At 36.0% G+C, this 12,462-nt stretch overlaps 1 protein-coding gene across 1 annotated transcript in view; it reads left to right on the forward strand.

Annotated features, from left to right (window-relative positions):
• AKAP7 (A-kinase anchoring protein 7) overlaps window positions 1-12,462 on the forward strand; it is a 150,387-nt gene that overhangs the window by 51,352 nt on the left and 86,573 nt on the right. Inside the window, 1 exon segment of the mRNA XM_027848585.1 lies at window positions 7,460-7,572. Coding sequence (XP_027704386.1) covers window positions 7,460-7,572 — 113 coding nt within the window.

The raw sequence follows: 12,462 nt of genomic DNA on the forward strand, positions 1-12,462 counted from the left end.
GTGATATGGCCCAACAGACTGAAAGCCTTACCAATACTCATTACATATTAATATTCTGAAATATGTAGTACTGTGGAAAGAGTGTTGCATTTGGAGTCAAGAGGACTGGGATTCAAATATGCTACTTACTGTCTCTGTGACTTTAGGCAAATAACATTAATGTCTCTGAGCTTCATGTTTGTTCATGTATAAAATGAGAGATTGGACTAGATAATAGATAACCTCTGAGGTTTTTTCTAATTCTAGAACTGTGATCTTAAGAAAATACTAATTACAGATCATAGAATCATCATTTGTATTTCAATTCTGCCCCTACTCTAATCACTAGAAAACATTGAAATGTTAGTTCACTTTCCCCTGTCTTTATATAAAGTTTTAAGTCATTGAAAAGCACCATGACATTAATCATGTCAATGCATCTTGGAACTCTGATTTCATTTCTGTGTGCCATAGCAAGGATGGATGTACAAAAACATCCACTTGAACCATAAGGGTATACTCTAACTCTTACATATTGGTCCTCGAGGAGAGTGAGCTCTTACTTCGAGTGACTGCTATAGAACTTTGACCCCACCACATTAATTTCAGAGTGTGATGTAGCCACTGGATGAGTTGCTTCCTTGCTTCAGATCATGGTGTCTTGGCTTATTCTGGGTTGCTTCTGGGAGCTATACTGGAGTATTACCTGATTTGGCTATTGGCAAACTCTGGTATGGACTCCTGACCTTTTAAGATCTCATAAGGTATTGTTCCAAAGGAAAGAAGACACTAACAGAAAGTGGTCCCATCTTGGATAAAGGCTTGAATACGAGAAGTCATGTACTCACTGACCTCATGGCAGCTCTGGGTGAGAGGGCTGGAGGCTTCTTCCCCACCCAAATGTCCCTGGCAGTTATTTTCTTTATTTCAATGCAGCTAGGAAGGAGATGATTGATTTTGCTGGTTAATGGCTAAGCAGCCAATCCAGAGATTTTTCTTCTGTATAACCTAACTTGACAAATAAGGGTCTTAGAATAGCTGCCTGAGTTCTGAAGTAGAGATTTGGGTTGCTTCATTCCATATCATTGAGATCTTCCAGAAGTAGACTTAACAAACATGTATGTTCCTAGGGCTTGGCCATCATTGGTTAGTTCCTCTGTTATGTATCTCTTAGAAACAGCCTTTTGAGAAACCTCAGGCACATAGAGTTTTAGAGGAAAGGAAGAAGATTAAGAAAAGATAACTGAGATGCAGCTATGTTGGATAGACCATGCACTAGATTTGTCAAAAGACCTGGATTGAACTTGATTCTGTTGCAACAGCAAATTCTTTAGCAAATTACTTCACCTATCTAAACCTTATGGGTATTAATCCATCACATGAGAGAGTTGGAGAAGTTGATCTCTGAGGTGGTTTCTGTGGCCAGAATTCTATAATCCTGATTGTTCTTACATATGCCCTTCTGTGTACCTAAAATCATTTCTATTACCTCTTTCATCTCTTTGCCTCCCATGCCTAACATGTTTTATCTTGTCTCTGAGCCATTCATATTCTTTCACTTAAGGTTTATTGCCCTTTTTGTTCTGACAAAACGTCAAGAAAAGTCTTGGTTCTCCATTAAGAAACTTATATCCATACTCAAGTATAATCCATGTGTACTTCCCAAGAACATAGTCAAAAAGAAGAAAATACCAGGCTTAGGTCTCCTTTTATTAAAAGGTCTCTGAACTCAAGAAATATTTCTTGTTAGTCATTCATTGTTCTTTTAAATCATTCAAAGGCTGCTTACAACACCCAGAATTCCATCCATTCCTTGAAAATATTCCTTCAAAGAGTGTTTCCAATATTAGTGAAAGAACCTTTGTACTCGGAGGAATTTGAAATCACACCATGTTTTATGGTTAGTCACCAGAGGATTTTGATATGTTAGCAAAGGCCAGTTATAGTGGTAGTGCTTTAATTGCCCTCATGAGGCCATATGTGTTGAAATACTGTTGTCTTTGGACTACAGAATTTTATATGCCTTCATAACACATCCAAATATATATTTTGGGTATCCCAAAAGTCTTAGTGCAAGTTTAAGCTTTAATAGTTGTATGTGTGTTTGTATACATATATACATACATGTATATATACACCTATACATATAACACACAAATGTATTATGTGTATATACTGTATATATATTTATATATTATGTGTATATATGTATATACATGTGTATACATATATTAACCTCCCATTTATGAAGACAATCAGAAAGCTCAAATGAGTGGGAATTTATTTTTGTTTTATATTTATGTGAAAGAAAAAAATGATAAACTAATGAGTATTGTATTAAAAACAGAATTTTACAGGGTAACTAATGTAAGAGTTTAACAATACAAATCATTTAATTCAGGCCTCTTTAACATAAGAAGAAATAGAGGCAGTGTTATATTTTTATCATATAGTGATGAATCAATATGTTCAGAATGATGATCTCAAGACTTTTTATCATTAATATAATTTTAATATAAATTTGTTGTCTTTTTAAGAATTAGTATTCATGCAGATGATAGGGACTCCTAACTGAGGAGACTCGTTATGCCAATGAAAGTTGGCACTTTATGTAGAAATCTTAAAAGAGTTGTATAGAGTACTAAGAGGTTAAGTGACTTTCCTAGCTCAGAAGAATCAAGATGGTGGAGTAACAGCAAGAAGTGCAGCTTGACTTCGGTACCCTAACTCCTCTACAAAGATCTAGAAAAGACACCAGACTGAATTCTGATTGGGAAAACAAAAAGTCAGTGAGTCATTTTTCTAGCTCAGGTAGGAGTAAGAAAACAGATTTGCAGATGCTGGAGATGAGGTCTGCCTAGGAGTGTCCAACTTCTAGTGAAAGAGAGCTGAGTTTGGATACCAGGCAGGATGCACTGGGACAAGAAGAGGTCACAGGGAACCCCTGAACTAACCAAGGATAGAGGAATGAATGACATTTGGCAGCTCTGTGTCACACTGCCCTATTCTGGGTTATAGATCCAGGGCATAATTGAGGAGAAGACTTGTTTCTAGCCGTGGTATAACAGAGCAGTTGTGGTTATATTTTCTAGTTTTGTCCTTAGAGAAATGAGTTCAGAAGCAAACTGTGGGTGTGTGTCTCTGATCCCAGGAGCAGATCAGGGACTCAATTCTAGTCTGTAGGCCCCGACTGAAGCTTATAGTAGAATAATCAGGCAGGAATTCCATACCAAAGGGGAGCAAAACTGGATAATGCTATAGGGTAAAAAAATTCTGATTCAAAAACGGCCTTAGAGGTCCACCACTCTATTTCTTAGCCAGTACTAGATTGTTTTGAAAATTAGTGCTTTATAATACAGTTTGAGATCTGGTACAACTCGACCACCTTCCTTCACATTTTTTTTCATTGATTCACTTGATATCCTTGATCTTTTATTCTCCCAGATGAATTTTGTGAATATTTTTTCTAGCTCTATAAAATATTTTTTCTTAGTTTGATGGGTATTTCTGTCTTAGGAAGAGGGAAGGGAGAGAAGGAGGGAAGGATTGAATTTGGAACTCAAAACTTAAAAAAAAAGAACCCAAATGCTAAAAATTGTTTTAATATGTAATTGAGGGAGAAATAAAATATTATTTAAAAAATAAAAGCACTCTGGGAGCTTGTCTCCAGAGAAAAGATGAAAAAAAAGATGCAAATATTGGGGTAGGTTTCAGCTGTATATCATTTGAATCTGTTATTTCAGATACAGGTTTTTCCAGATTAAGAATGTGGAAAAACTGATGTTTATGTTGTTTTTTTACCTGCTTTCACATACATCTCATCATATCCTGGCACATAGTGGGCACTTAATAAATGTTTATTGATTGATTGATTTACCCTCAAAACAACTTTGTATAGTAAATAGATGAGGAAACTGAACAAGGAAAGATGATGCAGAAAGAGTGTAGAAGCTGCCATCCTAAAAACCAGTTTCATAGTCAAGTTCATAGTCCTTAACCTAGGAAACATAGTGCCCTAGCATGTAGGTAGACATACTTCATAAGATAATTAGGTCTCTTTAAAATCCTAGGTCCTTGAAGCGCTGGACTGACTTTGCAATTCCTGCCTGATCCAAGTAGACACTCTTAATTCTTCCTATGTACATATGCTGTATACACACACATACATATACACATATGTATGCATATATGTACACACATATATCTTTTGTTTTTTATATTGCCTTTTCCCCCTATATACTTATCTTTTCCCCTTCTCAGAGAGCTATCCCAGATAATAAAGGGAAATTTTTTTTAAGAAATAAAAAGAGAGGAAGAAAAAAATCATTAAAATCAATCAGCACATAGGAAAAAATCTGATATTGTGTGCTATGTTCTACATTTGTGTACCCTGGCCTTTGCAGAGGAACCGGAGGAGATATCTTTTCATGTTTCTTCTTGACCAAGCTTGTTCTTTACAATTTTGTGATATTCCATTTCAGTTGTTTTGGAATGGTCACTAGTGTTGTAGCCATGTATTTTCCTGACTCTGCTTACTTCACTTTGCACTACTTCATGTAAGTCTTTTCCTGCTTCTCTGCCTTTATCATGCGTGTCATTTCTTACATCACATTAATATTCTATTACATTCTTGTGCCGCAGTTTGTTTAGTCGTCCTCCAAGAGATGGACATCTGTTTTGTTTCCCATACTTTGCTACCACAAAAAAGTGCTGTTGTAAATATTTTGGTGTTTGTAGGTGCCCATACTTCTTTAAGACTTGGTATGGAATTAGTGATGGAAGAGAACCCACTGTTTTGTGGTTATATCTAAGGGAATAATGACTGGCTCTGCTAGCCCCAACTAGCAGAGTTTTCCTATATTATTTTAAATTAAATGCTGTAAAGTCACTGTGATTAGGGCATAGTAGATCCCAGAAGCGTAATTAACATGAGGCAACTGGATCTTTGCCCCAAGTTACCAAAATTTAGATGATATTTACAACACTTTACATTGTTTCAGCAGGTGTAAATAATTATGCTTAACACCTGGTGAGAGAAAATAGTTAAAATAGAACTCTATCAGAGAATGGTTTTCTTCTCCCCTCTGCTGTGCTCCAGATGGACTCTTCCTTAGCTCATTACTGTTCTTTGAACTCTTCTGAAGGCCTCCCTAGCAGTGGTCTTGGGTGTCCTGGAAATTTCACAGGTCTGGTATCCAAGGGTCTCTGTCTGTTCCTACCCTCTAACTCTGACACAGGGCAGTGGCTTGAGATCTCTGGCTTGAGATCTCTCCCCTAATGGGCCCTTTCTAACTTTCAAATGAATTTATTAATAAAATTTGATTTTAGAATGCCTGTCATGCTATTTATCCCTTCATCCCTCCCCCATGAGTTTTGTGACATTTACCCTTAGTGCCAGAGTTGTTAGTTATGACTCTGGGAACTGCTTTTACATAAAGAGGAGAGTATTCAGTTATGCATACCACAAACCTCTAATTGGTTTCTTAACTATGTCCCAGCTTGGAGTCTGCTTTCTCCAACTTAACCTTCACATAGTTGCCAGATTCATTTTCCTGAGATCACAGGCCGACTGATCATGTTCATCTTGTGTCTGTAAACTTTTGTGGTTCCCCTTTATCTGCAGGATCAAATACAAACTCTTCTGTTTAGCTTTGAAAGCCCTTTACTACTTAGCCTCAATCCATTTTGTTTAGCCTTTTATTACATGTTATTCCCCTTCATGAATGCTATACTGAAGCCAAACTGGCTGTTTTGCTGTTCCTAACATAACACTTCCATCTCCCACCCTTGCTTTTGCGCTTTCTGTCCCCTATACCTATAATGCACTCCCACCTTGCCTCTACCTCGTAGAATCCTTTTTTCCTCCAAAATTCTCCTTAGGCAACACTTTCAGCATGCTGACCCTTCCTTTCCCCCAGTTGTTGTGTTTTCCCCCTAAATTACCTTCTAGTTATTTTGTTTATACTTATATAAGTATAAAATTTGTAAATACATGAATGTGAAATTTATAAACATATAAATATATGTGAGTACATGTTGTTTCCCCCTATAGAATATAAATTCTTTGAGGTCAGAAATTGTTTTAATTTCTAGTACTTTCTATGGTGCCTGGCTTATAATGGATGTAAGCTTGTTGATTGATTATTACTTTATACTCATGTTTTGGGATATATGGCCAGGTTCATTCAGAGATAAAGAGGGAAATAATTATTGGATTGTGATCTCAGTTCCTAAAATAAAACAATAGCTTCTTCTAAACTACTTGTAATTAATTATTGGTTATCGTCTATCTAGAGCATGACAATAGAATTTACTTTCATAGTAGAATTATGGAATGTTAGACTCGGACCTTAGATCTTCTAGGCCAACCTCTTCAATTTATAATCCAATCAGTCAATAATTTACGTTCATTAAACTCCCATTATGTGCTAGATATAAGAGAACCCTTAAAGACATTACGATAATCTGAGTGAAATAATCATTCAAGTCAAAAGAAAAAAATAATTTTAGTTGATTATTTGGCATTTTACAGATAAAACAATAGTTGACTGCAAAGATGCTCTTCAAGATTGTGTTCATAGAATAAGTTAATACAGGGTGTCCCAAAACTCTTAGTGCTGTGTAAAACTATTAAAGTTTAAAACTACATTAAAACTTTTGGGATGTCTTGTATGTGTTAAAATGCTTCTCTTCACTGATAAGTAATATAGAAATTTAAGCTTAGTAATATGTTTTACTTTTCAATCAGATATAGATAATGTAGTTTAGAACAGCATAGAATCTTAGTGCTAGGAAAAATCTCATATTATGGTCCAGCTGCCTAATGTTATAGATGAGAAAACTGATGTAGATTAAGGACTTATTTACCAGCTGATTGTAGACAGACTCAATGTACTTACTTGTCAATCTTTCTTTTTACACTTTGTTAAAACTTTTCAAGGTGATTTTTTTTTTGTTTTGCTTTGTAGCAAGACAACATTCATTGATACTTTGATGTTAGGCTAATATCACATTGGGAAACGTATACTATATATAATAGCCATCTTTAAAAAGTCATAATGCTATTTTTTCTTTCAATATCACTAAAAATGGAATTTTGTGTATTGGTTTTAAAATGTTATTTTCTAGAATAATCTTTTTGATAGATATACAACAAAAAACATGAATGACTACCTAAAATAGCTGTTTCGTTCAGCTCATTGACATTCAGTATTGTCTTCACATTGACCCAACAACTACTTTATAGACAGTAAGCTTTTTAAATAATTGTTTCTTTGCCTTTTACAAATATCAGAATGAGATTTTATTGTCACACAGATAAAATTCATTATTATACAAATCAGATACTACTTTTAACTTAACCAGAAATAGAAAATACTTTTTCAGACTACCCTTTTTGTGTTACAAGAAATAAATGTCTACTTTTATAAATCATGGCACAATTGATAGATAAAATATTTTTGTGTTTTTTTTTCTTTAGAGGCAGCTAAGAGAACATTTCAAGAAAAGGGTATCTTGGCAGGAGAAAACAGAAGTTTCAAACCTCATTTGACCTTCATGAAACTGTCAAAATCACCAGAGCTCAGAAGAAAGGTGAGTTTACATTTTTTAAAAATAGTATTTTTTCCCCAATTCCATGTCAAGACAAATTTTAGCATTCATATTTACAGGATTTTGAGTTCCAAATTTTTCTCCCTTCTAACCTCCCCTCCCCTCTTCCTAAAATGGCAGGCAATCATGTAAAACATATTTCCATACTAGTCACAGTTGTGAAAGAAGAAACAGATCAAAAGGAAAAAAAAACACAAAAAAGAATAAAGTGAAAAAAGTATGCTTTGATTTGCATTCAGATTCCATTAGTTCTTTATCTGGATGTGGATAGCATTTTTCTTCCTGAGTTCTTTGAAATTGTCTTGGATCATTGTGTTGCTGAGAAGAACTGTCTCATTCATAGTTGATCATTACACAGTGTTGCTGGTACTGTGTGCAGTGTTTTTCTGGTTCTCTTTATTTCACTTTGCATCGGTTCATATAGGTTTTGACAGATTTTTTCTGAAATCTTCCTGTTCATCATTTCTTATTGAACAATAGTATTCCATTACATTCGTATACTATGGCTTGTTCAGCCATTCCTCAATTGATGGGCATCTCCTCAATTTCCAATATCTTGCCACCACAAAAGGCTGCTGCAAATGTTTTTGCACATGTAGAGCCTTTTCCCTTTTTTATGATCTCTTTGGGATACAGTCTTATTGTTGCATGAAAGAATATGCAAAGTTTTATAGCCCTTTGGGTATAGTTCTGAATTGCTCTCCAAAATGATTGGATCAGTTCACAACTCCACCAGCAGTGCATTAGTGTCCCAATTTTCCTACATCCTTTTCATCATTTATCATTTTCCTTTTTTGTCATATTAGCCAATCTGATAGGTGTGAGGTGGTACTTTAGAGGTGTTTTAATTTGCATTTCTCTAATCAGTAGTGATTTAGAGCACTTCTTCATATACCTATTAAATGGCTTTGATTTCTTCAGTGGATTTTTATATGTCCTTTTCCATTTGGCCAATTCTACTTTAAGTAGCTATTTTCTTTTTCTAAGCTGTTGACTCTTTTTTCATAATTGTCTTGCATCGTTCTCTTTTCCCAATTTTTCTTCTATCCTTCTTATATGATTTTTAAGCTCCTTTTTGAGTGCTTCCATGAGTTCTTTCTGGGCTTGACACTGCTTCCCATTTTTCTTTGGATTTTCCCATAGGTGTTTTGACATTGTTGTCCTCTTCTGAGTTTGTCTTGATCTTCTCTGTCATTATAACTTTCTATGGTCAGATTCTTTTTTTGTTGTTTTTTTGCTTATCTTTTTTGGCCTCTTTCCTTTCTTTTAAATTTGAGCTCTGCTCCTGAGATGGAAGGGGCACTGTCAAACTTTTTGTGCCAGGGGCTGCAGGTCCTGGCTGTTGACCTGGCACTTCACTGACATTGCCCTAAAGCCCCCGGGGGACCCTCCTGTCCACTGAGGGGTGGGATGGGGTGTCGCTGGCGCTGCTGGAGGCTGTAGGGGTCTGGAAGCTTAACCTGGTGTTGAGCTGGGGTCCTTGTGGTGGTGTCTGGTGTGTGGTGAGACCAATGGAGTATTTCTGTGTTTCCTGGGGGCTACACTGAAGCATGTGGCAGTCTGGCCACTGGCAGCTGCTTGTTTGCCCCAGGCTACGCTGAAACACTTATTAAGGGTCTGGCTGCCTGTTTGCTTAGGCACCACTAGGGTTGGGTCTACCTGTTTGCCTGAGGTTACAGTGAAGCATCTGGAGGCTGGCTGCTGAAGGTTGCTTGGTTGTCTGGGGCTGCGTTGAAGTACATGGCACTCCTCAGACCTGGAGTTTGCCCATTTCCTTGGCTATGTTGGGGCACATGGGGGACTCTGGTGTTGGCATTTGCCTGCTCCACTGCAGTGGGACTTAGGATCTACTGCTGGTTTGCTGAGGTGGAGCTTGCTGCTGGCTTACTGGAATGTGTCCTGTCCTGGACTGTACTCCCCTTTTACCTGAGTGAGACAGACCTTTCTTGCTGATCTTCCAAGTTTCTTGGGCTAAAAGATTGTTTCATCCATTTTTTTTTTTTTGCTGGTTCTGGTGTTCTAGGATTTGTTTTGGGGCACTATTTTATGGTCGTTTGGAGGTAAATATGTGAGAATTATGGTGATTTACTGCTTATTTCACCTTATTGGTTCCTGGAAGTTCTATTGAGTTTGCATTTTTTAAATGACAAATTCATAGCTTTGCAAATGAGGAACATTTATCCTGGTAAGGATACTTTGATGCAACTTTCAGCCTGCTACCTTTGATTTCAGAGGGTTTTTGTGAATACAGATTACAAATAAGAAATTTGAGAGTATTCATTTTATGTAAGCTTTTTTTGAATATCCTAAAAAAATAAAGCCTTACATATTGTTTCTTCATAAGAATGAAACAATTCAATTATTTTTAAATTCTATTTTAAATTCAATTCTAGAATAGTATGCAATAGAAATACTCTTCTAGAATAGTAGACAATAGAACATTTTTTGTCTAACATTTAGTATTGTATAATCTAGAATGTTTTATTAAAACATATTTACAAATTACTTCTTTGTTCATTATCCTTTTCGTTTTGCTTTCAGTTGGATTATCCTCTTTCCAGTTTTTTTAAAATTCATCCCAGAATGACAAATAAATGGTGTCAGTGATATCTTCTGTTTAAGATTTTTTTTGTATTTGTGATATTTTATTTGAAGTGAAATAGCCCTTTGGAGACATTTATCAGTAGTACATCTCCTAGAAGATCTCTAGAGTCCATAATTTAGCATTTAAAACTGCATGTTCATTTAGCAAGCAATTGTCTTTATGTTCACATCACCAATTCTTACTGGGGCAAAAATCTTATTGGAGTCAGCCTGGGATTTGTGTGTTGAGAATTTTAGATTCTTTATCAAAGAAAGTAATTCTTTATCAAAGGCATTTTTCTGTTATCATGATTAAAAATTTCAGGTAACAACACTTCCTTTAAAAAATGCACATTTAACTAGTTTGGCCCTGTTTTGCTATCTCCTTTTTCCCATGAAATATACTTAAAATTTTTAGGAATACAGCATTTTGAAAGGACTTAATCATCTATCTTTTGGGAAATATATCATTGGCATCATGAAAATGTAAACTTAGTTAACTAGATAAATCTATGATAGCATCTATATGGGTATTCTTTCCTAGGTGCATATTACAACCCTTCCACACTTTCCTACCTTATGTGGTTTTTGTCCATGTCCTTCTATAGATCTTCCATAGAGGGTTCACTTCATTGCACTGGGGGCCTTCTTCAGGATCTTTTAATAACTTTAAATTAGTGGTTCTTAACCTGAGGCCTGTGAGCTTGTTCTATTTAAAAAAATATTTTGATAATTCTATTTCAGCATTAGTTTCTTTTGCAATCCTATGTATTTTATTTTACTTATTTAAGAAGTTTTCTGAGAAGGGATCTATAGACTTCACCATACTATCAAAGGGATAAAAGAAAAAGAAACTCTACTTTAGGTCAGTACATAAAGGATGTATCATTTTATTAGTATGAAAACCCCCTCCATGTAAATAAACAGATTACAACCTGTCTATAACTTACTTTGTCTAAAACTATACTTTTGTTAGAGAGTTGTTTGAGCCTTAGAATTGAGGGCAAGACCTGAACCTTGGTACTTCTAACTCAGATCCTTTGTGGCATGCTGCTTTTCCAGTATCTTTTAAGTATCAATTGTAGATAGTGGCACATGCATCCTACTAGTGGCCTGGGACCCCTAACGCCTGCGGCTCACAGAGATCAAGTCTAGTCTTCGGGACTGAACCAAAAAATCAAATCATTGTCTGTACCTAGAATTTACTTTGGAAAATTTCCAAATACAGCTTGTGTATAGCTAAATATTTAAGTTTCTCCAATGTAGGTAACAAGGTTTTCAGCCTTCTGGTATAAACACTCAATGTAAAAAAATAGTTTCAGGAAAGGACAGTCTTGATTTTTCCTCAGAAGGTATGGACTCAAAGGAGTCCATAAACATATATAGAAAACACATAAAGCTTTCAAAATAGCCCAAAAGCTGCCCTTGAAGGGGAATTGAATTAGAGAGTATTAGTGGAACACTTTTATATTCCTATGAGTATAGGTCTTCTATTACCCCATGTCATGGCTTGGTGTCTTTTCCAGAGTCTATGAGGGCCAGTCTTTGCCTTTTTGGAAGAATACTGCTTAGTAACTCCCCTTCTCATGCTAGAAGGTCAGGACCTTTCACTCTGGAACCTGAGATTATCAGTGAGTCAATCCCCAAGGCTAGTGTTAAGAAATTGTCTTTCTTTGTTTAGAATGCTAGATTTTATTAATTTAGCTAATAATAAATATGTTTTATTCTCACAATATTAGGCTATTTTAATTATATATAGATAAATACAATTTTAAAGCTGAAGAGGAATTTTGTTGTTATTCATCCTTCATTTTTAAGACCAGTGAGATCACGTGGTAATGTCTTGACTTGTACCTGAATTAGATTTAATTGAGGCAAAGGTGTGCAAAGTGGTGAGCCTCACTCTTTCTTCTTGAGTCATCAGGAAGTCCAGTGGCAGGACAAAAGTTAAGATGATGGTGATGGCCTGGGAAGCAGTGAATGACCTTGGCATCTTCAGTGCTTGACCAAGCTCTAAGCACTCCACTGTACCAGCTTCAGCCACCTTCATGGCCATTGAAACAAATTGTTCTCATCCACCCATGCTTGGGGTAGACATCCCCCTGATGCATTGGCAGGTTTGAGGCCTATCGGTTAGTTCAGTCTGGTTTAGTTTGTCTGCCAAGATGGTTAACTGAGGTGTGGCTGTTGCTCATGATACAGCTTCTTGGAGCCACAGGTAAGAGTTGGGTAAAAATGGACAACAAAGATGGATGAGCAGCCCTGAAAATGACTCAGCAGCCCTCATAT

Source organism: Vombatus ursinus, unplaced genomic scaffold (assembly GCF_900497805.2).
Source record: "Vombatus ursinus unplaced genomic scaffold, bare-nosed wombat genome assembly UNPS02006779.1, whole genome shotgun sequence".
NCBI classification, from domain to species: Eukaryota; Metazoa; Chordata; class Mammalia; order Diprotodontia; family Vombatidae; genus Vombatus; species Vombatus ursinus.